Source organism: Rhamphochromis longiceps, linkage group LG9, assembly GCF_057381845.1.
Source record: "Rhamphochromis longiceps isolate RC_006_pf linkage group LG9, R_longiceps_female_GT1.1, whole genome shotgun sequence".
Lineage (NCBI taxonomy): Eukaryota > Metazoa > Chordata > Actinopteri > Cichliformes > Cichlidae > Rhamphochromis > Rhamphochromis longiceps.
Genome location: NC_140565.1, coordinates 24,304,604 through 24,330,189, shown reverse-complemented (window position 1 = coordinate 24,330,189; position 25,586 = coordinate 24,304,604). Strand labels below are relative to the sequence as shown.

The 25,586-nt window shown below is 43.1% G+C and overlaps 1 protein-coding gene across 1 annotated transcript in view; it reads left to right on the top strand.

Annotated features, from left to right (window-relative positions):
* Window positions 1-23,447, top strand: part of cyribb (CYFIP related Rac1 interactor Bb) — a 40,266-nt gene extending 16,819 nt beyond the window's left edge. Inside the window, exons 3-12 of the mRNA XM_085418973.1 lie at window positions 7,758-7,840; window positions 9,932-10,053; window positions 10,767-10,872; window positions 15,063-15,202; window positions 16,621-16,698; window positions 20,331-20,447; window positions 20,589-20,668; window positions 20,749-20,875; window positions 20,953-21,023; window positions 23,240-23,447. Coding sequence (XP_085275099.1) covers window positions 7,768-7,840; window positions 9,932-10,053; window positions 10,767-10,872; window positions 15,063-15,202; window positions 16,621-16,698; window positions 20,331-20,447; window positions 20,589-20,668; window positions 20,749-20,875; window positions 20,953-21,023; window positions 23,240-23,303 — 978 coding nt within the window. The 5' untranslated portion in view covers window positions 7,758-7,767 and the 3' untranslated portion in view covers window positions 23,304-23,447. The remainder of the gene's footprint in view (window positions 1-7,757; window positions 7,841-9,931; window positions 10,054-10,766; window positions 10,873-15,062; window positions 15,203-16,620; window positions 16,699-20,330; window positions 20,448-20,588; window positions 20,669-20,748; window positions 20,876-20,952; window positions 21,024-23,239) is intronic.
* Window positions 23,448-25,586: the final 2,139 nt, after the last annotated feature.

Genomic DNA, 25,586 nt, shown 5'->3' with positions numbered 1-25,586 from the left:
ATTTATTTATTTATTTATTTATTTATTTATTTATTTATTTATTACTAAATGAATATCAGTTTCTCCACTCCTGACTCAGCATATGGAAGCTGTTCTGGCCTCCTGCTCTCAGCCAACCCCACCCTCTGACTAGGTCATTTGAGATGATGCGTCTGAAAGGGTGTAATATGTAGAGTGGCTCGTTATGTCAGTTAAAAGCCCCCAGCTTCTCCTAGGTTATCTATTATTTATGCCGCTGGAGGCTTGACGCCGTGTAACTTCCTGCCCAGGTTTTCCGTCAGGAAGCTCGCAGACTGCGGCCATATGCGCCAGAAAAACCGAACATGTGGAAAGCTAGTTTTAAACTTGGAACTGACATATATTATTTCTATTTCTTGTCAATGGAAATAGTGTCATTTTTCCCCAAGAGATATGGGAGCGTTTAGCCTTAAATAGTTGTTAACACCGGATGGCGCTGTTGGATCTGGCATCAGACCTTCTCTCCAACTTAGTAAAATGAAATTTGCAAGCCTTGCAGAAGTATTCTGCAGGGTTTCCATCAAGAGACAGTTTACAGTAAAATCAGTTTATTGTAAATATTCCCACTTCCTGTTTGCATTTGTAAAAGTAAACAAAAAGATGCATAAATGTGCCGGTACAAGCTTTGGGAGTGGCTCTCATCCTTCCTGCCTTCTCTGCACAGCTGCTTTCCTCCTCCAGATGGCACTCGCCTCCTACTCAATATAAATGTCAGTTCTCTACAATCTGACACTCATCATCACTCCCAAACCTCCTCTGTGCCCCACCCAAAATCCTGTTGGGGTAATATTCTGCAGGAGGAAAAAACATGCAAGGATTATGTTTGATTCTAAAATTGAAATTAGGCTTAAATTGGAAATTCATCTCTTCCCGAATGCTTTTGTAAGTAAGATTAAAAGATGCTGCTGATGTTGGTGAGTCAGTCAAAGGTCAGGCAAGTAATGATGGTTTAGGGTGGGGTGGGGGCGTTGTTTCTGCAGAGGAACGAGGGAGAATGTATGTGAATGGATTTAGGAGGCAGATGCCCCGAGGGAGGTGGCACTTAGAACAGGACAGCGAGTCAATGCTAACCCCACTCCCTGTTAATGATCTCCTCACACATACCAGGAAGAAGTCAGAGGACTCTCAAGGGCAGAGTGGGAGGGTGTGAAGGGCCTGGCTCTGAGGTGGATGGAGCAGAAAATGAAAAAGTAAATTTATATGAAAGATGATGTCACTGAGCCTCCTGATTTGAATATTTTTAAAATAAGGAGGATTGATCTGAAATTAACATCATCCAGCCTGTGAGCCCTGCTCTCTCTCTCTCTTCCCTGTCTGTTGGTGTGACTGAAGAGCGGCACTAAGAGCCTCTCCACAGAGCTCAATGAAGCCCGCGTTTTAGCTGACTCTGGTGCATCTGCCTGTTGCCATGGTTTCCATCTTTCATCAGGTGCCGTCCAGAAAGCAGCGCTTAGCAGAGGATGAGGCGCTCCCGCTTTCATCCTTCCTCTCTGATCTGCTTCTCTGGACAGAACGGCAGTTTTCATAACTGAGTTCGTTACAGCTGTTGGCGACAGGGGATGTTTTTAGCTGGAGAAAGACGAGACGGCCGATACCGGATGTCACCTCAAGTGACGCCGTCTGTCTTCCTGTAGGTTTGTTTTGATTTGCCCCGAATCTGGGTGAGTGGGGTATTAGCCGATGTTTACGCGGGTGCAACAATACAGAGGCGTGGCTACGAGTTCAGAGAGTTCACCCACATAAACAAACAAATCGTAGCCTGCCCCCGCTGCTCCTCCCTTTTTCTCGTCACCTTGCACCCCCCCAAGCAATTTTTAGTCAGCTGGGTGAGATCGGTAGGAGATAGTTGGGGTGGGTGGGGGGTGAGGAGGAGATGAGGGGGGGGGGGGGGGGGGTTAGGGGGAAATGGGGACGCATGCCAGTCCCATTTGGGAAGTGCTCCCCCATTTTCTGCCTGTCGAGTCAGGCCAGTGTCAGCGAGCTCCGGCGGGTCCAGGTCTGGCCGAGTGGGCTAATGCGATGTGGCGTGTCACCCGGGGAATCTAGGTCAAGTTTAAAGCTGCCTAGTTCTGCCCGCCTCTGCCGCAGTGTGACGCTTCAAATCCCTCCCCTTCCACGCACGCAATAATATTCAGCACGCGTCCATACCTGCACTTTTATTTTGCATTTGTTTTATATTTTAATCATTTCACCCTGATCAAAATGAGCTCTGCATTTCCTGTTACAGGCTGTGTTTATTGCAAACATAAACACACTCATCTCTCACACACATGCCTTGCCCCATCCGACCCCCACTCCTACCCCTATCCACACACACAAACACAGACAGACACCCCAGGCAAGCTCTCAGCCCGTCCACGGCAGAGCCCACGTGACGCTCCGCACGGAGGCTGGGGAAGGGAGGGCGTTGTTTTTCCCTCCATAGTAAAGCAGCGGGACACGTGGATTCTCATGCTGCAGCCGAGTAGTGGAATGTCAGCACTATCCCTCCCTCGCATCAGCCAGCTTTCCAGTTGCCCCGAGCCGTTTCTGCAAGGATGGCCGCGGCAGTGCTTGGTTTCAGCCCTGTCCCGCTTTTTATTAAATGGAGAGGCACAGAGCTGGGAGATGTTTTTAAAAAAAGGCAGTGCCATTCTGAGGTCAGGCTGCTGCATGGGCGTGGCACTGTTTTGGTCTCTTCACCGAATGGGCTTGAACCTCCCTCCACCGTCTGTAATCTGCACATATTTGTTTTGGATTGTAGCTTCAGTCGGATGACATTTTCCTGGAATAATGGCAGGGTGTCAGTGTGAAAGTCCGCCTTTATCGTGTTTTTATTGCAACGATCTGCACGTGTTCAGCAGTAAAACTAGATTTTCATCTTTAATAAAAATTAGAGAATTTGCTGAGCTACACAGAAAAATGAAATCACATCCAATCCAGTCACTAACAGATGGGTTCAGACACTTCTCCATCATCTGTAGTTGATTTTACTATCCTGCTAATCCGCTGTTTTTGGCGCATTACCTCATCTGTATTAATATATTCGTGCGCTTTCAAGTCTTACTACTACTGTACTCGCTCTTCACCGGGAGCTCGAACCTGATTGGCTGCTGCATTCTTTTCAATGGCACCAAATTTTTTTCGACTCCATGGATACAGCGAGCTGTTGGTTAGGCCGGCTCAGCCAATGGGAGAGCTGCGCGGGCTCCAGCTTGTCAGATTCTGCCCCCTGGCCTTGGAGGCAGCCCTCCCCTCCCTTCCCACCCTCATTGAGAGCACGCGATGTCTCAGCGGGGGGGTTCAAAACAACACCAAGATTGTCGTCGGCTTCTCTGTGGTGCCCAGGACATGCCAGGACTGCTGGGTACTGCTCAAACTCTCTTTAATATAGTGTCTGCACTTTCTTCACTACGCTATCACTAAGCAACCAGTTACACTTAGTTACACAAATTGTTGGAAATACATCTTTAAAGAAAAAGTCCAAATAAACAGCAAAGTCAGTTATCTGTAAGTGGTTCTTTTGATGAATTTTGGTGGAAGAAATTTGCATAATGGACAGATTTAATTTGCTCTTTTTTTCTTTTCTCTGGACTTTAAGATTCTCTAGTGGACTTTGAAACGCAGCCACGCAAATCCCCGTCCTTTAAATGACCTCATTTTAAACGGCACAGGGGAGCAGCGCCGGGCCTGCAAGGCTGCCAGTGCCCTGGTTGAAGCGCTGCAAGCCCAGGCTGCTCTGCCCAGTCAGCGAGCAGCTGAAAGGTGGCAGTAGAAGATAATGATGATGGAGATGGTGTTGGGGTAGTGCCCACATCATCCAGCAGGGTGAAGTCGGTGACAGCTCTCATCGCTTTCCGAGGCTGCATCAGGTGCCGCTTTCCGACAGCCAGTGAGGTGCTGGCGTTGGCACGGTCAGACATTCAGGTCACATTAGAGGAGGGTAGTTTGATGAGACCGGACAAGGCAGGTGGGGCTTTGCAGGTGGTCTGTGGATTTGGCTGGTGACACAGTTTGTAGAGGCGCTTTTGAAGTAAATAAAAGTTAAAAAAAATATCACTGTTCATCCACTGATTTCATGCTGATGCACAGGAAATCAGAGAGAAGCTCATTTTAAATGCACACCAAATATTTATTAGAATATATTCAAGTTAAATTTAGGATTCCTACTACCAAATATTTATTTTTTGATATAATCTATTACTTGTAACAAAACAACTAAATAAAAACAAAACAGGGCAAATGACGACTTGGACAAATTCAGCTTCAACTCGTCATTCAGTCATTTAAAAACTGTCTGCTCATCGCACTTCGAAAAAAAAAAAAAAAAAAAAAAAGGGACATGACCCAGTGCTCGGTTTTCAACATTCAAGAATCCTCCCTACACGATGCATCTCATGCATTTTAAAAGCGCCCCGTCTCAACCTCTGCTCCTGACTGCTGAGTGCGTACTTTGCTCTGTCGCAGCACCTCCCTGTCTTCCAGAATCACCTGCGCTGGCGTGATTTGCCCCCGTCTCTGCAGACCCTCGCTCGAACGTTTTGGCTCTTCACCTGCCACTCATCTCGGGTGACATCTGCCTGCCAAAATTGAATTGCGTCACTGTTCTGCCCCGACCCCTCTCTCGCAAAGCCCGTCCATCTCCACCCCGTCACCGAGGGCTAAGGCTGCCACCGTTTCTCTCTCTACAAACTGTAGCAGATCTCTGACTTATCAAATGTCTGTCAGCCTCTGTAGCTCTGCGCTTTCGAGGAGTCGGAGGATTGACAGCAGAGAGCGGCGCAAGGGTGTCGCTTTTCATTGCACAACTCGCAGCTGACTTGTGAGAATGTGTGTGTGTGTGTGTACATATACAGTATATATACTGTATGTGTGGGTCTTCGTCGCCTCCTCATACCTGCAAAGCACTTGAAGATCATCATAGCCACAAAAACTGGGTCGTTTTCACAGGCCCTACATAAATAACCATAAATCATACTGGGTGGTAACAAATTCCAGTTAACAGTGAGTGAGGGCACACTGGTAAATTTGTGTGACTTTGATTGGCCTACCTGCAGTAAAGTTAGGAGTTTGTTTCCAGAAACACACTTGACAGAAATCTTTTCATTGTCCTGCTCTCCTTTTTTTTTTTTTTTGCCCATTATAGGCAAACAAAACTTAAACATATAATTGTATTGCAGTGCTCTGGTTTTCCTACGGGTGTGGCAAAAACATCTTCCTCCAAGGATCAGAAACCCTGGTGCTGTAGTTGTATAAAAGTATGACTCACTTCTGGTAGCAAGTCTCTAAACAAATCTCAGCTCCTGTCTTCAAATGTGTCTGGTCACCTATTTTGGGCATATTCATTTTTTGAGCAGAATTAACATTTTCCTTTGAAACTTTAAGTTAATAGAATAACCAGTAAAATCTGGTTAGCTAGCTTAAAAAGTTTGTCTCTAAATGAGATTTATCTCCTGGAAGTTAACCACCATCCTTGCTGGTGCAGAAATCTCCAGCTGATCTCAATTCTGGATAATTGGACTGCGGTGTCTTTATGTCCCTGCAAATACAGATTCTGTGCTCAGGCTTTGCTTTGGTTTTGGTGCTGCTCTATCTGTACTCCATTTAACATCTGTTTACCCAGTTAATCTTAATAGTTTAAGGCACTTAAAACAAAAAGCTCAACACTGACCACGCTGACCATTGATCAGTTTTAATGATATCAATGATGTTATTATTTCTGCTTACAGGCCAAATTCTTTGACTCTCACTGATCAGCTTTCTGTACAGCAAGAAATTGGCACACCTAGGTTTTAACTCATTCACTGCCATTGACGTCTATAGCCGTCAATTGCAGTGAATGAGTCAATGGGTTTAACTCATTCACTGCCAATGGCTGGCAGTGAATGAGTTAAGCAGGAACTCGTTTGTTTTATTATCAGAGTACATTTAAAAAAAAAAAAAGAAGCTTGCACGTGGCTCAGGTGTGCAGAAGCTCCACTGAAATGAATTTGAGCTCATTGTTGTGTAATGTGACTGTCAGAAACACTGCTAAGCAGCATTGATCACAGGAAGAGACAAACTTGGAGGGATGCTGTTTGGATTTGGTTCCCGTTCTTAGCTGGACCACGATTGTGATCCTGTCTGGTTCACTTTCTGTTCTGTAGAGGTTTTTGAAGCTTTTTGCTTTAGTAGACAGTTTAGTAGAGAGTGGGTCAGGAAAGCAGAGAGAGCAACTGAGGTGAAAATGCACGAGCTTCTGGTTGGTCTGCTGCATTTCAGCCTTGGGGCGTATGGTCGCCTGCTCACCTTGTGAGCTAAACTGGTGCCTGTCCTGTACAGTTTATTAGTCTTAGAAACCATGAAGAAGATGTACAAATGACCTGTTGTGCTTTGTTTGATGGAAGGATGGATTATATGGATCATGTTAAACAGCTGCTGTTCAAACCTTAATGGGGAGCAGCGAATCAGAAGAAACTTAAAGGGAGGAAAGCTAAACCAGCTCGTTTCAGACTGACCCAAGGATTATTTTGAACCACGAATCATGCAAAGCTACTCCAGTGGAGTCCAAACGTGAAGCTAGAAATGAGCTTAAGAGGTCCACTTTGATACCCTATGCCAGGGGTGTCCTGCAGGTTTTAGATCTCACCCTGGGTCAACATACCTGAATCAAATAAGTAGTTCATTACCAGGCCTCTGGAGAACTTCAAGACATGTTGAGGAGGTAATTTAGCCATTTAAATCAGCTGTGTCGGATCAAGGACACATCTAACCTGACCTGCAGTACACTGGCCCTTGAGGCCTGGAGCTGGACACCCCTGCCTTATGCTCTAAAAAGGTGCAATGGTCACTGGTTAATAAATATTAAAAAAATATATGCTTTAGGTTTCTGTATCATGCTGCTGTCTTAGGCTGGGATTATAGCTACACTCTCTACAGACACCACAGACAAGTACTCGATCCTATTGTAGTTTTCTTGAGGCTGTGGTTGGTGCCTTGTAGCATAGCATCTTGTGGACAAATCCAGGTGGTCCAAACCTGGTAGACACGGAGCCTCGCAGTCATCGTCTGATGAGGAAATTCACTCAACTTGCAAATTTATGGATTGCAAAACTGTAACTCTGGCCTTATATTTACTGCTGTAGCACAGTGCAAGTGTTTTGTTTACTGTACCACATTCATCGTACATGTTTGCATTGCCAAGGCATGTTTAATATTAATGTGATGTTTGGGCAGCTGCATTATCTGATTGTGCAGAGACTATTAAGTGAATTTCTTAGTACTGCTCTAAGTCTGATTCACTTACAGTAAACAGAGAAGGCCTTTATGAATGTTTGATTGGATGCACTGTGCAGAAAACAGTTACATACTTCATGCATAACATAAATTATGAGCGATATCCCTGCGGACGATGGTAAAATGGATTAGTTTGCATGCGGCTGCCCGTAAAGGTTTGCCAATGCTGGGAAGAAGTTTAGCAAAGCAGAAGTCAAACTGTTTTTTATTTTTGGGGCCTTTTTTTGGTTTGACATCTGGTTGGTGAGAGCCTGGGTGCAGGAAACACACACTGGGGAGTGTCCGAGGGGAGTGCTGGTGTATGTGAACGGTGGGCACATCTGGGGTATCACTGAGTTCATACAGGCACCAGAGCAGTGAAGCAGAGCGGGAGTGAGGTGCATGGATACAACAATGCATCACCACCTGCTCACTTCACTGCTGCACTCTTCTTCTTCTTCTCTTTTTATTGATTTCTCTCTTCTTCTTTTTTTCTCTCTCAACAGGTATCATAACATGGGGAACCTACTGAAAGTTTTGACATGCACAGATCTGGAACAGGAGCCCAATTTTTTCCTCGATTTTGAAAGTGAGTTTTCTTTTTAAGTAATTTCTCCACATCTCTCCCAATATGGATCACATGGATATTTTACCATAACATTACCAGCTCCAAAACTCCAAAACTTAAATCTTTTCACCACCACTTATCTTTTACACTGTTCCTCCCAGCGGCAAAAGGAATCAAATCTACCACTAGGGCTGCTGCTCTTTTCCATCAACCTGCCTTTTCCATGCTGGAATGTGTGCAGAATATCAATCAGGGCAGAGGTGCAGCAGTGCCCCCTCCCCAAATATAAAGCACTGAAGTCGGGCTGTGGTGTAGCCTAAGGGCCCTCAGCGTGGCTTGAACCTGTGCAGTGCTATTCTCACACTTGGCAAACCCAGAGAGTCAGTCATACCTTCAGAGGAAACGGCTTCTCATAGAGCTCAGAGTGTTTGGAGGTGGTTTTTATACTGAAAGAATACCACCGTTTTATATACAACTAATGCTTTACAATACTGAGCAATGCTGTATGAAGTTTTTCTTTAATAATGCTGTTAGAGGCTGAAATTTTATTTCTGAAGAGCAAATAGAAATAACTACTTTAAAATAAAATGAATAAAAACTATTTTTTAACTAGTTTCATGTTTAAAAATAAAATGTATCCTTATGAACAGTTCTCCAGATCCATGGCTTGGTTCATATTCACTGGCCTCTTCACTATTTACACCTCTTTAGCTGCATATTAACACAAATGTCTAATGAGCCAATCACATGACAGCAGCTCAGGGCTCTTGGACAAGTAGTCAAGACAACCTAAAGTTCAAACCGAGGATCAGAACAGCATCTCTGAACGCACCCTGAAGCAGCAAGCTACAACATCTGGGTTTAAAATGAAGTTAGAGATCACACAGGCTGGAAAAATGTTTCCTGGACTGATAAGTTTTAAAAAAAAAAATTGTCATTAGATGTTGATGGTAGGGTCAGAATTTGACATGAACAACATGAAATCATGGATCCAGCCTGCCTTGTATCAACAGTTCAGTCTGGGCCGGTGGTGTAATGGTGAGGGGATATGTTGTCGGCACACTTTGGACCCCTTAGTACCATCATTTAAACACGACAGCCTCCCTGAGTGTTGTTGCTGACCATGTCCATTATGACCCCATTGTCTCTCATTATCTTTTGTGCAATGTCTGCTTCTATCAGGAAAACGAACCATCTCCCAAAGATCAAATCATCTCAAACTGGTTTCTTGAACATGACAGAGTTATGTCCTCAAATGTGCAGCTTACAAATCTGCCGGAACCATTGACGTGATGTTGTCACATCAATATGGAGCAAATGCTCGGAGGAATGTTTCCAGCATCTTGTTGAATCGGTGCTGTGAAGAATTAAAGCAGGTTTGAAGATAAAACGGGTGTAGCTCCTTCTCTAAATGATAAAAGAACATGGCACTGGCCTGTAAGTCTGCCTACTTCTGACACCTTTAACTCAGTCGGACTGCACCCACCTACGAACTCTACCATGACTTTGAAGTCAGCTACACACCTGTGAAGTCTTGTGGCTGGATCTTGTGTGGTTGCAGCACTTTTGTGTTGGTGGGGGAAAAATAAAACAAAACTGTCTGCCGGCAGACAAACACCTGCCAGCACCTGCTTAAAACTGCTTTTTGTGGTAGTTCCCACTGCAGGCTGTGTCTCCAGGACTGCATTTTCCCACACTAATACAGACACACACTCCATGCCATGCTGTTACATTTGGTAATAATGTTAGCCAAAATAAAAACCCTGAAACTGTATGGCTGGAGCTTTTACAAATTTTGAGATAACTCATTCTGTTCGTCTTCTCTTATCTTCCTCTGTTTCCCTGCTCTCGGCCGGGAAAAGTGGGTGGTGTTAAAACTTAATGGGAAGCAGTGGGAAGAGACGATTATTTGACTGAACTTTCATTTGCATAATTGAAAGTTGCTCATTAAACTTTCTGTGATATTGAGGGTGTGGTAGATGTCCTAGAGCTGTATTTTACTTTATGTTGAGTCAGTGTGAATATGGATGAGATCCCAATCAGATTTGCCCAGCTGACTTTGTTGTTGGTCCTTTTTTTTTTTTTTTTTTTTTTGGTGCGTGTCCTCTGCAGATGCCCAGCCCACAGAAGCAGAGCGAGAGATTTGGGAAGAGGTGGATGTGGTGCTGAAGGACGCGAAGGCGATCCTGGACGAGTTGCAGGCCTACAAGGGAGCGGGGCCGGACATCCGAGAGGTACGTTCATCCACCCCTTCATCGCAGGACACACTCATCCAGAATTACAAGGAGACGTGCATTTATGAGGTGGTGGAGGTGTCGCTTGTCCTTTATCAGGTGTTGCTTTAGGAATTTGTATCATTTTTTTCTAACACAAATGAGCAGAATAAAGCAGATGATCAATTTTGGATTCAAAGATCAAAGGAATGACCTTCATGGGCCATTAAATCAGTTCTGTCTTTTAGCCTCAGTCTGTTTTTAAAGACTCGACCTACAAATGAACCGTTAAAATTTATTTAATTTCAGCTTCTCGTATCTCATTTTGGTGTTCAGCATCTGTAACTGCTGATTTCATCCAAGCCAGAGCCCTGATCAGTTTAATTGTCTCCTTACTGATGAAGACTTTACCTCTGGCCTGCTGTACCACACCAAAGTGGTCTGTCAAGGACCTGTTTTGTTTCTATGTAATGACAGAAAATGGAAAATATGAAAAACACAGACTCGTTGAGATTGCTCTTATTTTTCTTAAGAGGCATCAAGTAATTTGTAAATATGTGACTCATTTTCTTTTAACATTTCGTTACGGTAAAAGAAAGAGGGTCCCCCCCCCCTTCTTTTCTTTTTTACATTATAATCCAGTGGTTTTTCTGCTCCAGCCCAGAGATAAAACTGGGCTGTATGTGCCCCATGAGCATAAATGAGTTTGACACCCGTGATGCATTTCTTTCCAGGCGATCCAGAATCCAAACGATGAGGCGTTGCAGGAGAAGGCGTGGGCGGCCGTGGTCCCCTTGGTGGGAAAGCTGAAGAAGTTCTACGAGTTCTCGCAGAGATTAGGTATGCGTCTGTCTGCGCCGTCTCTACAGTAACCGTGTTATGTAGGCCAGGAAAAATTACATCACTGCTTCTGAGATCTTCATCACTGAGCCTCAGACACGCACCGTTTCAAGTGGAGCGAACTCAGGTGTCCTCTGAGATTTCTTTCAGAGCTAAAACGATCTTGTGTGCGACACCGCGCTTGGAATTGTAGATTAGTGTGAGCTGCTGAAACGTCTGTGCAGTTTTGTTGTCTTAATGACTAACGGGGAGAGCCGGTGTCCTTCATGTGCAAGGCATTTTATAGCGACCTCATACCGATGTAAGCGCGACATTAATTGTCCGCTTCTGCATCGGCAGGATTTGCTGCTGAGCTGCACAAGACGTGCGACACATACTTATACACGCGTGCTTTGAACCCCGCCTACATGCTACCGTCTCAACATGCTGCTTGCGTTGCACTGTGCATCGACCTCTGTAGGGTCTTATTAGCATGGATTCAAGGTGGGGGTGTAAGCTCACTGCTCCCTGATCTTCTTATGACCCTGAGGCTTGAGGGGAGGGGACCCGGCATGCGTCAGTGCCCTCAACCCCTTTGACCCCATAATCCCAGTGGCGGTGGAGAAGGCAGTCAGTGGGCGACAGTGGCGGCGGCAGCCTGGTGATGGCTGTTATGTAACAAAGTAGGTCAAATCTCAGTCTCGAGCGCTGCTCTATTTCCCTGCCTGGATTTTAGGCTTCAGGCGCCAGGATGGTGATATCCAAACAGGACTCCCTGAAAGAGGAGAACCTATGCATTTGGAATGAGCGGACACGTTTTACTGCACTGAAATCCAGACGTATACATGGGAAATCCTAAAATTTGTCACAAGAATAGATAATAACATTAAAAAAAAATCACAAATTTTGTATATCGGGGACAGTAATATCCTGCTACACCAACACTAAAGTTGGCTTCAGTATAAAAATGTACATTTCTTAGAACAAACCTTTAGACTCAAAGCTCATATCTTTATACAGATTTTGACCAGAAGTCAAAAATTTAGGAGTGGCAAAAGTTGGACTGTGCATAGTTGGATTAATTTTTATTATAATGCTGAAACTTAACAGGTAATTAGCTTACCTAAGCTCCAAGGTGACATCTTAATATTACCATAGAAAGAAAACCATGTCATAGACCACAGATTATGCATTATTAAAGACTGAAAAAAACTTCCTATGTTTATGGACATGCTTTTTTTATGGATCCAGTAATTGTGAAAAGTAGCACTCCATTTATTTTGAGTGTGTTTTTAAGCCTTTTCCAGCATGAGAGTAACGATGATGGAATGTTTGGTCCACACTTAGGGGGCCTGGATAGTTTGAAGACATGAATATGGCACCTGCAAATGCGATTTTTAAAAAAAAAAAAAAGGGGAAAGTGTAAACATGGATAAAACATCAGACAAAACACGTAAATTTTAGCCTTTAAAAATGGAAGAAAACAGAAACAAAAAAAAAAAGTTGATCTTGAAGGACAGAAGGAGAAAACCTGCTGATAGCATCCACCACAGAAAAAGCAGTATAGAGAGAATTACAGGAGGATTACAAGAAAATGAAAGACCACAAAAAGAGGTGTTGTTGCTTTACCAACTGCTGGCTGTTACTTCACTCAGGAGTTCCTGTTTGCAAATGCAAACACAAGAACAGGACTGGGAGGAACCTGGGGACTTCCCCAGACCCTCAGGTAGTCCCCAGAAGCTGCACCCGGCTGTTTAATACACTTTAATTTGATTAATCGCTTAATTGTTCAGTTATGTCAATAGCTGATGTTTTCTTTTGTAGAGCTGAAGACCTTGTTCGGGTAGCAGGCTCTGCATATGGCATAGATGAACATTTATCCCCTTCCAGCTTGTTCTTTCATAACAGCCACGTAGCTTTGAGATACTGATCTTCATAGAACTTTTGTCGATACCTAAATTTAGATCTGCTCCTTTTAACAACGGTGAAAACTTCTCGAGTCTGTCCCCTAGGAAAAAGTAGGATCTAGAAAAGTCCTTGAGTCCCGCTGTCATCTGGCCCCGCCCCTCTCAGCGAGTACAGTCTACATGCCTGCATTCTGCTCGCCTGCTCCGCCGTGACCTGACGAGATCAGACATCTCCCAGCGCCCCGCCCTCGCACGACTTCCCAACATACTAGAGTGGCTCATTTCTGGGGGCCTTTAAGCAGCTCCATCTTAACTTCTGTTTTGACTAGGATTGGGTGTGTGTGTGTGTGTGTGTGGGGGGGGGGGCTGCAGTGCTGAGGCCATTTTTAATCAGCTGCTTCGCTGCGAACGCTAGCCCAAGCAGATGGGAGTCATTACTGAATGGCAGACGTGCTCAATTTACCGCACTGCACTGCCAGCTCTGTGTCCTTCGAAAAGTCATCTTCAGATTATTTTAAGTAGACCGCTGTCTGAATCACACTGATCCTGGGTTACGCTGACATGCGCATCGTCATTTGTAATCAACAGTAACTGTAAAATACACAAGTCTATTTAAAGTGCCCATTTGGTAGCTTATTGCATCAGATGTTCAGCTTGTCTGGGTTATATCATTACTAAAGGCTCCCTTCGGCTTCTAGACTGAATTCTAAGCACTGTCTGCATCTATAAATAAAATTCCCTCTGGGCTTCAAAGCTCTTTTAGTTTTTCTTCTTCAGAACTATGTGTCTGAACAAGATCTGTTTGTCTGATAACTTGACTTGCTTGGAAGTTGTTCGCCACATTTCCCTCTCCCTGGTTCCCTGCCGGTGCTCTTCTTGCATGCTTAATCATTGGTCCGTGGGTATGCTATGTCACGGCATGGCACAGGCTTTGTATTTACTTAGTGTCAAAACAATGAGTGTAATCCTGCTTGAATGAAATCTTGCCCCCACCCATTTCATGCCAATGAGATAATTAGTCCCATGTCTCATTTGCATGTGAGCAGGAAAGCCCCCCCCCCCCCCCCCCCCCCTCCTTTCTCCTTTCTCAAAGGCCTCCCCACCCTTCCCCCCCCCTTTGAGACTGGCACTGGGCCCTGGGCAGTTTGGGCACCACCGCTGCCTCATTATTTGTCTATGTCTTAATCAGGATGCTACAGCCTGCCGACACCCTGCACTGGTCACGTATCAGGCTGCTCCTTGACCTCCTACAAGGCCCAACAATAAAGAGACAAAGAAAGACTCGAGTTGTCTTTCTTTTTTCCACTTATACATGACTTAACTCATGTAATTATGTAATTGTATTACTTTAGGACTCTTTAGGTATTTTTTTTCTATCATTTAATTGGAAAAATGTTTTTCCACGTATTAGCTTTTTTTAAATTGAAGAGTCACAGAAGCTTGTCATTTTCCCAGAACTGCAGGAAATTCAATGTTTTTTTTTCCAAGTTCTCTAAAAATGTGAGGCTATTCAGTTTACAGTGATATAACACATATAACGGAATCAGCAGAGCAGAAACCTCTCACAATATAGAATGGTTTGCTTTATAAACCATTCTATACTTGGGTACTCCGACTTTCTCTCACAGTCCAAAGACATGTAATTAGTGGTGTCAGGTTAACTGGTAAATTGCCCATAGGTGTGAATGGTTGTCTGTCTCTCTATGTTGACCCTGTCTGCAGATATTTGCAAATCTTCACCAATTGTTATCAACCTGTGTGACTGTATGTGGTTCCCCAGAGGTTGACAGATGTGAAAAATCTCTGGGCAACCACAGTTATTATTATTTTTTTTAAATGTTAAGCACATTGAGTTTACATGCAATTAAATGTATCTTGCCAATAAAATTACTGTGGCATCCTCTTTTTACTTTAGTGTAACTGAGCTATTAACCATTACTATACAGTGAATATAACTATTAGCTGCAGCTGCATGTTTTCCTCCATTGTTCTTGCCCTGCTCTCCTTTTCAAACCTGAATATTGATCACTCTGCCATGCTACATGCAGCACTTCTTCTTTCCCCTGACCTTTGCATTTTTGCATATAGTGCTGCCTGAGCTGTTAACCTGGCGCTTGAATGGCAAAAACCTGAATGTAAAACTACTCAGTGGCTCTGACTGATGACCTGGAAGACTACACACATCAGCTAAACTGTCTCTGTTCAAGGCTTTTGTCAGGCTCTTCATTAAACGAGTAAAAGCCCAATCGAGGTCCTCTGACAGCGATGCAGGTTCACCACAGATGTCTGTCTTTTTTTTAACAGAGGCAGCGTTGCACAGCCTCCTGGGTGCTCTGACCAGCGAGACTTACAGCGACCCGACTCAACACCTGGAGCGGGAGCAGGCGCTGGCCAAGCAGTTCGCAGAGATCCTCCACTTCACGCTGCGCTTCGACGAGCTTAAAGTATGGCTCTTTATTTCTTTAAGTGTCAAATTTTAGCTGCTTCTGTAGGCTTTGCTCTCAATCGTCCAACAAGCTACTGATGCCCCTGGATTGATTTTTTTTTTTTTTTTTTCTTAGCTCTGTGCAGTTTTAAGCTGCCGCCAGTGAGCGCATGATTAGCATTTAATTAGAGCCCTGATACTGCTCTGCTGTTTATGATACTGTGGATGTCAGTGAAATGGCCAATAAGGGTTATTGCAAGGGGAAAAAGGTCTGCAAATTGTTGTTGCCCGAGCCAAGTTTTTCACAGCGTGGCAGGTTTTATATAAACGACAGGCAGAGGGAACTTTAAAAGTCTGATCTGGTTTGAATTCGGACACAAACTGCTGAAACGAAGCCGCGATTGAAGCATGTTTGTCGCTCAAATGCCCATTGTCAGAAACATAATTGTGTGAGCACTCATCTTGTAAGACACTGGGCCCACATCCCTGCTCCTTTGACACAAAAACGTAAAAAAAAAAAAAAAAAGGCTCCCCGACTCCCTGAGGCGGTTTGCAGCGACGTCCCAATTAGTGCCCACTACCCAGGCTGGCAGGATGAAAAACATGAAGGTAGGGGGTGCAAGGTGGCATGCCAGGCCCATTCATCAATCTTTCACACCCATGCACGGGCTTCTGACCTAGTTAAAGTGTCTGAGTGCTGTGCAGCCCCTCCCTGGCGAAGAAGCCTGTCTCTCCTGGTGGACGCGGTGGACGCAGACTGAGTACCAGTCTATTGTAGCAGGATTAGCATGCTGTCAGCGCAGCTTTGACTGTGACAAGCTCGTGCAGGAATGAGGATAATTAGCCACATGACGAGCACTCGCTTGTGGTGACTTTTGAAAAGAAGCTCTCTGGTTGGCCAGCTTCCCTTTAAAAAAAAAAAAAAAAGTGGTCAGTTTGGCTCCACACTGAAAACCAGATGATTCATATATTGTAGGGAGTCATGTCAAAGGAGCTAATGGAGCCTTGTGGCTTTTATCTGAGGCTTTGAGGGTGCATAACGTCAGAGAATAAGCCTGCGTATATCCTGTGCTCACTCTAACCTCGCCTCTCCTTAATGAGACCCACAGCCAAAGCTCACGGCAGCAGGAAAAAAACCAAATATTTGCTGACAGGGCGAGCAGGGATGTGGACGTAAAAGGGGGCAGAATGAGTGTCAGACATTCAAATCCAGTTCAGCACATAAAATAGTAATTGTATCAGTGCTCTTTTTATGTCATTTCCCCCCCAAAGCTACATTTCTGCCTTGTTGGCTAAAGCTTTCTGTCATGACGATGGTGTGTTTGATCCAGAGCTGAATGTCCGGCTGCAGGCTGTCTCTCTCCCCTCTCTCTGTATTAGATTGCCTCCAAGCTTACATATATCTGTATATATAATATTTATATTTCTGTTTTGCAGATGACAAATCCAGCCATTCAGAATGACTTCAGTTACTATAGGAGAACACTGAGTCGAATGCGGATCAACAATGTACCGGTGAGCATGTTGCGCCCATCTCTGACATACAACTTCTCCTTTATCTTTTTTAGCATCTGTTAGCTCTTTGTTTTGGTTTAACAGCCCATTTATCTGCTATTAGAGCGTAGCAGATGGTGTTATTTTTGAGTAAAATTTTATTTAATTTTTGTCATAATTTAGTCTGTAATAATCTTATAATTCTTTTAGTTTTAGTCGACTAAAAATCGAAAGATTATAGCAGACTAAACTTGATTCAGTTGACTTAAATATAAAGTGTGAAAGTTTCTCATGGTTTTACTGGTGAGTGCCTTATTTTCTTTGTGAAATGCATCCATATGTCTCCTCTTCTCTTCCTCTTAGGCGTTGACATTTTGTCGCACTTTTATGAGAAACGGGGAGCATGGCAGATTGTACCCTTTCCCGTGGGCACATAAAATTGTTCATATTTAACCTTACTGTGCAAGGACATTACTTCTGATTGGATCACTTTTAAACTTGTCCCACCTCTCTGCACCACTCGGTTGGTTCTGATTGTGTCTCGCTTCTCCAGAATATTTAGGTTTTTTTAATATTTTTATTCACTGACTAAAGTGTCAGTGCATTTCATCGTCTTCTTTTCCATGAGAAAAAAAGAACGATGAAAACTATGACTAAAATGACTGGTGTGTGATGTTGCAAGAACTTTTTATTTAAATCAAAATATGACCCACAAATTATATTTTCTTTTATTTTACACGGACCACACTGACTTTACTGACTAAACAGTTTTCACTTCAGCTTTTAACTGCTGCAGAAACTCAACACACGTGGTGCTGTGGACATGGTCAGCATCAACTGACCATCAGCGTTGGCCTTACTTGAGAATCGGTGTCGGTTTGAATGTGTGTTATATTTAGAACATTATCACTGCTTTTGCTGCTGACAGATGGCTCTCTCTGATGAAGAAGGGAAGCTGTTTCACTCCACCAGACTCCATTGGCAAAACGAGTATTTTTTCTTTGCAAAACATGGGAATGGTTCATCTATTGCTGGCTTGACCAGATGGTTTGTCTGTGCTGTTGTGCATTTATGGTTATTAAAGCAGTTAGTTTGGGTGTGAATTGAAAAAAGTCACGCTAATTAAACTAACAACTCCCATGTTCTGTCAGGTAAAACTCACTGTTTGTGTCAGTGGTGGTTTCGAAAGGAGTGGTTTGGGTCTTAATGTTCCTGATTTTGGTGTTAACACTTTTATTATGATTCAGAATTATATTTTGAAATACCAAAAGCACCCAAACAGACTAACCGGCTGATGCAGTGGTTAACCAACTGTAAGATTTCTGTTTTTGTCAGCACAAACTGGTGGCTTTGATGACTTCTGTTCCTCATCAGAGGAAGACATCTGTGGCAGCTTATAGCTTATTTGCTATTCTTGCATTGAATCAATGTATGACATAAGTCGCCTTTATGGTTTGCATGTGTAGCTCTGCAGTTTTGCTGCTGAAATACTGGTTGTTGTTATTGTGGTTTCCCTCTTCAAGTTAAGCCATTATCTTCCAGTATCTTTCATAAATGGTGGCAGAGTAAAAAGTTGAAGGAAACAACAGTATTGAATGGACCAGTCACAGTGATGCCTTCAGCACAGTTATTTTTCTAGGGAAGTGCACGGCAGCTTCTGGCATAAGTTGTGGTGGAGGGTTTGTTGTTAACGCAGAAGCATAAATCCCGGATAAGCCCCCAAATTACTTTAAATACAGATTAAAGTTAAACTGACAGTAATTTATTTATTTTTAAACTGGCATAATACAAACGGCGTACCAAAAAAAGCTGATGTTGTTTAAAATGTAAATTTAAAAAACAGAATGCAATGATTTACAGATTTTTATGAACCAGATTTTATTTACAATAGAACACAGGAAATATCGAAGCATTGGAAACGACTGTGGCATGAATTTTAGCTCAGCATTTATTGGTTAAATACTTTCTTCTTGGAAAGTGGAGTAGTATTTATACCTGGTATTAAACACGTGTATAATCATTTCTCCTGTAATTTACCTTTTCTTCACTTTGATAATGAAGGCCAATGCCAGTGTCAGTGCTGCGCATTGTGCTTGCTACCTCGCTGTTATGACTGACTGTCCATTAAAGCAGCAGAGCCGCTTTAATGGACTTTGTTTCGCTTGTGCGTTTCCCGGTAAAACGGTCAAAATGTCATGATTTCTTTCTACCTGTTCATCACTGTGATGAGTGAGGTCCAGGTGCAAATTCAGTTTATGAAGAAATGAGATCTCTTCATGTAGGTCTATGTGTGCCTCTTACTTACATGCAAGGACTTCCCATGCTGTCCATGTGTAAGGAGACCAGAGAAAGTCAATGTCATTCAGCACTTTGAAGTGAATTAAGATAACCTTGACCGACACATAAAGGGGTGGTAAATGCATTACAGAGTTACCCAGGCAACTGGAGCCTGAAATCTCCAATAGAGTGACCATCAGCTACAAAGAGATGTCCTATGTGGATGCACCTTTAGGCTTTAGTTTACTCTGTGCACTTTTGCACATATGCACCTTGCTGTGTGGACACCCAACTTTGTGAACATAACTCGAGAATGAGGTGATGTACGGTTTTCAAATTGATACCATAGATGTGTTTTTTGTCTTGTCGTCCTCCCTTCAGCCCCAACCGGTCATGGCAGATGGCTGCACCTCCCTGAGCCTGGGTCTGCCAGAGGTTGAGGGAAACGTGGGGTAGTAAAATTGGTCATTTTTAGCTGCATATGAGGAAAAATAAATCAAAACTGCACTCAGTTCAGACCCGCCTGACAGGAGCTTTTATTTCTTAAAGCAGAACATGTCATTAGACAAATGGGCCCAGACAAGTTGTCGTTAGGACCTGTCAACGCTGAAAGACGCTCGGGCCGCCGTCCCTCCTCGCAGCTCCGTCGCACTCGGTTTAGTCAGCGCTCAGACGACTGAATCATTCAGACATCCGAGATGAAACGCAACTGTCCCGGCTCAAACATTCTTTGAGCTCATGTGTCATCATCGTTTGTTAAAAAACCCAAAGTGGTTTGAAAGTTTGGGGCGATTATTCATATTCCGTCAGTGCTCTCATGAAGGCAGGAAGTGTTGTTGTTATTTAAATACGCAGACAAATTTAGAACAGGCTGTTCAAGAGACGCCTTATTCTTTTGTTGTCCGCCAGGTGTTTTCAGCGTCTCATCTGAAACGGCAAAGCGGCAGTCAGCTGGGAAACCGGGGGAGGGAGGAGGAGGAGGGCTGTGTCACAGGGTTTATATCAGTCGGTGTTTTATTTAACGAAGCAGCTTTTCATCTGCACAAACAGTCTGTTAAAGCTGCTTCGCATCAAATAAACTAATAATACATCCTGATGTTCTCTCGCACCTTTTCATTCAGAGTTTTTTAAATAAAATTTCACAGCATCGCCACAGTGTAGAGCGCAAAGTGGCTTTAATGTCCCTCCAAGCGTGTCAGCTACACGGCCACCTTCGTGGTCGCTTTCTTTTCTCAGTCTCCTTGTAAAGTAGCTTTAACTGGCAGCTCTTCTAATAACAGAGATAACCACGTTTGAGTTTGATTATTTTAAGATCAGAGGTCCAGAACACTAAACATGCAGTCAGTGGATTCAAGCTTTGTTTTTTTTGTTTGCAGGCAGAAGGTGAGAATGAAGTCAACAATGAATTGGCCAATCGGATATCTCTCTTCTACGCCGATGCCACGCCCATGCTGAAGACGTTAAGTGACGGCACAACGAAGTTTGTTTCTGAGGTGAGACTCAGAAACAAAAATATTGGATACTTTATTTTCTTTTAGTGTGTGTGTGTGTGTGTGTGTGTGTGTGTGTGTGTGTGTGTGTGTGTGTGTGTGTGTGTGTGTGTATCCACTCAAGTCATTCCTCCCTCCTTACAGAACAAGAACCTGCCCATCGAGAACACGACGGACTGCTTAAGCACGATGGCGAGCGTGTGCAAAGTCATGCTGGAAACACCGTAAGTGACCTCCTCCGCGTGTTAAATACGCCATTCACGGCTTTGCGTCTTATCCCTCCTCTTCCTCCTCCTGCTGTCAGGGAGTATCGCAGCCGTTTCACAAGCGAGGACACGGTGTCCTTCTGCCTCAGGGTGATGGTCGGGGTGATCATCTTGTACGACTACGTCCATCCCGTAGGAGCGTTCGCCAAGTCGTCCAAAATCGACGTGAGTGTAGACACGTTCACGCCAAACTTCTCACTCGCAGCTTCTTCTACAGCTAATGGTCTCTTTCTGTTCCACAGATGAAAGGCTGCATCAAAGTCCTCAAAGATCAGCCGCCAAACAGCGTAGAAGGCCTTCTCAACGCTCTCAGGTCAGTTCTTGTTCCGATTATTAAAAAAAATAAAAATCCCTGCTGCCCAGCGTGAAATGTGATTGCAGCCCGTGAGCAGGCTTTTAAACTGAACAGGAGCAGGCTGCTCACGCTGTGAGTTGGATGAGTTGGTTCCTGTTCACAAGCAGCAGACAGACCTCATCCCCTTCAGCGCAGTGACTCATCCTCCACGCCGTCCAGCGGGGGATTCGGTCAGCTGTGAGCCTGATCCGGGTTGGGTGTCAAAGCCTCTCCACAAAGGCCGATTACATGTGACACCAGGTCCCCTCGCGCCCTCACAAATTTCACCCACCTCACCTTGCTCTCGCAGCTGCTGACAGCTTTGAGTCGACCTTACATCTGTGTGTTTGTGTGTGTGGGGAGCCCGAGGCGGGCCGGCTCTACCGGGCCACACGAGGTTATTTTCATGCGAAAGCTGACAGATTTTCTCTCAGTGATTGCCACACTGATGTGACGGAGGATGATAGTGTATGTTAGACGCATGCAGTGCTGGACAGTAATGAAGTCAAAGTTCAAGCTCACTTTACTGCACTATTTATCTGACATTTACTGGAAGATTTTCTAATTTACCGTTTTGTTTGTATCAAAACAAACAACACAGCCAAGGTAAAAGGAAAGTACAAACTCTTTCATTTCTAAGATGGGCTTAGACGAACAACATCATGGCACATTACACTGTGTCGTTATTTGCAGTCAGTACATCCTTACTGCTTCCTCAGGAATTAAGAGGGCAAGTAGCAGCCAGCTGCTGCTAATCAAATGCAATAGACTAACGATCATCAGCAAGTGTGAGCAGCTCTATAAGAACAGAGGTTTTGACAGTTTGCTGGTCTGAAGCATTCAGATAAGTGCAATGTCAGTCTTAACAGGAGTGGACATCCCAGCTAATTCACTCCAGGATCAGATCAAGCAGCGCTCAGAAAAACTGCAAAAAAACCCAGAACTCAGATCTCAGGCTGTATTGACCTCGTTTTAAAACCTGCTAATGACCAGATAACTTTTATGCCCCGATAGTGCAAACCTTAGAATTGACAGAGGGTGTACTTTCATTTTTTGCTATCAATGTATAATAAATAAATACAGTAATACAAACACTGGGGCTCTTTGCCATGTTTCAGCTTCATTAGCAGCCGCATCAAAGCAGGACTGCAGCTTCCTGTTATTTTCATCAATATTTAAACTGCAGATCGGGCCGGTGTGTCAGGTTGTTGCAGGAGTTCTCAAAATCTTGCGGGCAGATTTACATGAAAATTTTACCACCAGCATGGCCCAACTTGGAATTGATCCAGATCTGGATGATTCTTCTTTTTTATTTAATTGTAGCGTTTTTAAAAATATGGCCTCAGAGCAGGTTTCAGTATATGGGGCGCCTGCTCTCCCACGTGAGCTGCAGACACAACACTTTTGGAGTCTTTAAAGGAAGCTGCTGCTGCTGCTGCTGCTGATCATGATGAGAAAAATTAGTAGGAACTGGAGTTAAAGAAAATATCACAAACTGAGGCAAGAATTCAATGAATGCATCATGTGGTGGCTTTGGCGTTGGTACGCAGCCTCGGAGCGCTTCTTTTGATCGATAAGACGTGGAAATGCTTCCTTTTGTTAACAGTGTCGACTCATTCTCATTCAAATTAAGCTTCACGTGAAAACACACAGCCTTCAGATTTAAAGAGTGTGAATCTTTTAAAGGTACAAATACTGCAGAAACAATAACTCCTTACTTTGTAATAAGAGTTCCTGGCAGAGCAATAGTTCTTGTTTCTGTGTAGTCTATAAAGTCTATATTAAAAAACTGCTTCAAACTTCATTTTTAGCAGAACAAACCTTGAACATGTTACAACTCGAGAAGCAGAAACCAGAGCATTCACAAGTGTGATTTCCCATCGGACGTTTTGTTTTTAGTAACAGTTTAAATCTTTACATATAATCCAAAGAGGCTTAAGTCGGATCAAAAGGTTAAAGGAGAAGAAAGCTGCCTTCTACTGTTTGGAGGAGATTGACACCAGATCAGGAACCAGTGTGGACGAAAGGAAATGCTTCAGTATTAACATTTACCCCGTTGAAGAGGACGTTTTCAGCTAAACGAGGACTTTCACTTTGAGAGCTCGAGCATATTTTGTTCATAATACTTCAGTATTTTCACTCTTTGTTCTTCTACTGAAGTGCACATTTGCTTTTTCTCTCTCTCTCGCCTGCAGGTACACAACCAAGCATTTAAACGATGAATCAACCAACAAGACTATCAAGAGCATGCTGCAGTAGGACTGAGCTGCTAGGACTGCTGAAGGGAGACGCCGCTCTCTCGAATGTCGCTGCACAGAATGTTGTCTTTTTTTTTTTTTCTTCCTTTGTTTGCTTTTTTAAATGGAAAAGAGCTACTGCTCCGCCCTCTTTTATACTGCAAAATGCTACTGCCATTGTAAACGTCTTTTTTGGTGCCAAAAAGATGTCGCTGATATGTAATGTTTTCGATAAAAGCCCATGCCGCTATGGCAGCTAATGAAAGCATTGTGGATGCTCCGGTTTTTATTTTAAACATGTCTTCTTTTTTTTCCCTGTGTAAGGGGACGGGAGTTCTGACTTGAAAATTTAATACAGAGAGATATATAGAGACGTATATATTATTTTTGGTTGATTTGTTATTTAATTCCATCTTCTGCATGATTACGAAACAAAATAGTCTTTTCCTTGTATTTAAAGTAAAACAAAACAAAAGCAATGGTTCCTCTTAATTTGTCTGCTCTTTTGTGCTTTCATAATTAAATGTTTTGTTATTGAAATGGTACTTGTTGAATTGAGATTAAGAGTACTGTTTTTATATTTTTTATAGGTTTTAATTTGTGCATATGTCTTTTTTTTGTTTTTTTTTAGTTGTGTTGTATTTTTTAGTTGAAAACTTTAAACTGTGATACGTTCAAAATCAAATTAAAACTGGGAGTGTGTACTGTACATGCACAGTATGTTGTGGCTGGAGAAATTAAAAGGAGAACTCTTGTTTTCTACGACCCCGACTCGTCAGGTTTGATCTCTTCTCGCCGTCTCCGGGCGGCCGGAGGGGAAGATTGAGAACTCAGTGACACACAGTTTTTTAAACTTAAAACCAAAATAAGCAACTTTAACACTTCAAAGCAGTCCTCTTAATCTAATTGCCAAATTATGTCTGTTCACCTTCATGTGAAGGTCAATAACGCTCTCAGGGTTGATGTTAAGTAATGGTAGTTACAAATAACTGAAACCAGCCGAGCGCAGCAGAATATTAATAAAATGGATTAAGTGAAATCCACCTTCACTACCTGCAGGACTGACTTAACATTAATGCATTGATAATTACAGCGCAGAAAACCCTTTTTTCCTGTATTTCGAATGTAATTTAAGCATGATTTGATTTATTTACTGATGGTGGGTCTTGACAAAGCCCCTCAGTTCAGTCTGACTGAAACAGGACATTTTTGCACCCCTATGCCTGCTTTTAGGAAGGAGGGTGGAGCTTCTGTGCTCGCAGCCCTAGATGACCATATTAGGTATATCCACTCTTGCTGACATCACTCAGTCAACAGCAGTGTTGGTCAAGTTACTTGAAAAAAGTAATCAGTAACTAATTACTGATTACTTCCCCAAAAAAGTAATCCCGTTATTTTACTGATTACTTATTTTCAAAAGTAATTAATTACTTAGTTACTTTTTAGAAACACGATTTACAACCTGAAGAGGTGATAAAGCGATAGATCTTTCAGCCCAATTCTACTTTTTCTGCATAATCTATCATACAAAATGTAATCAAATGGAAAGGTCTCTTTTTTAACTTGTTTTATCAGTTTTAATCTTTTAACTTTATGCATCAAGCAAAAATTAAATTATATGCAACATTCTCTGACTTGAATAAATTAGTTTAACATTTAAACCTATTTTCTGCACATTCCAGAACATAAAATAAAATATTTTTTGTGTTTACACTCAGTCTTTCAAATAGATGCAAGTAAAACGCAGCAGAAAATAAATAAAGTCAAAGACTCAGCGGTCCTGTTGCTCTATTTTCACCTGTAAAGCAGGAGTGGAGTAGGCGGAGGTTTACCCTGGTGCAGGTGTGCCGCGGTCAGTGGAAGAATCCGCGAGTTTCTCTGTGAGTTTCCCATTATGTTGTTGCGCACTCGGTGCTTGCTCGGAAGTTTAGGGGGTTTTTTCGCTGTAAAAAGAAGTTTTCTTCCCACGCACGATGGACGCTAATGTTTTTGTCACTTTTTATGGAATCAAACTCAAAGTAAGGTCAGTACTTCCACGCTTTAAACGCTGCACACTCATACTCTCTCCCACAATCGATATGTGATCCATTGTTGATCTGCACACAGCTGTTGTCACTAACGGCGCACTCGCTTACGTCACTGTCATGAGACATTCTAGCAAAAAATCACAGTTTTAGTAACGCAGTAACGCAGCGTTCCTACGGGAAAGTAACGGTAATCTAATTACCGTTTTTGCAATAGTAATCCCTTACTTGTTACTTGAAAAAAGTAATCAGATTACAGTAACGCGTTACTTGTAACGCGT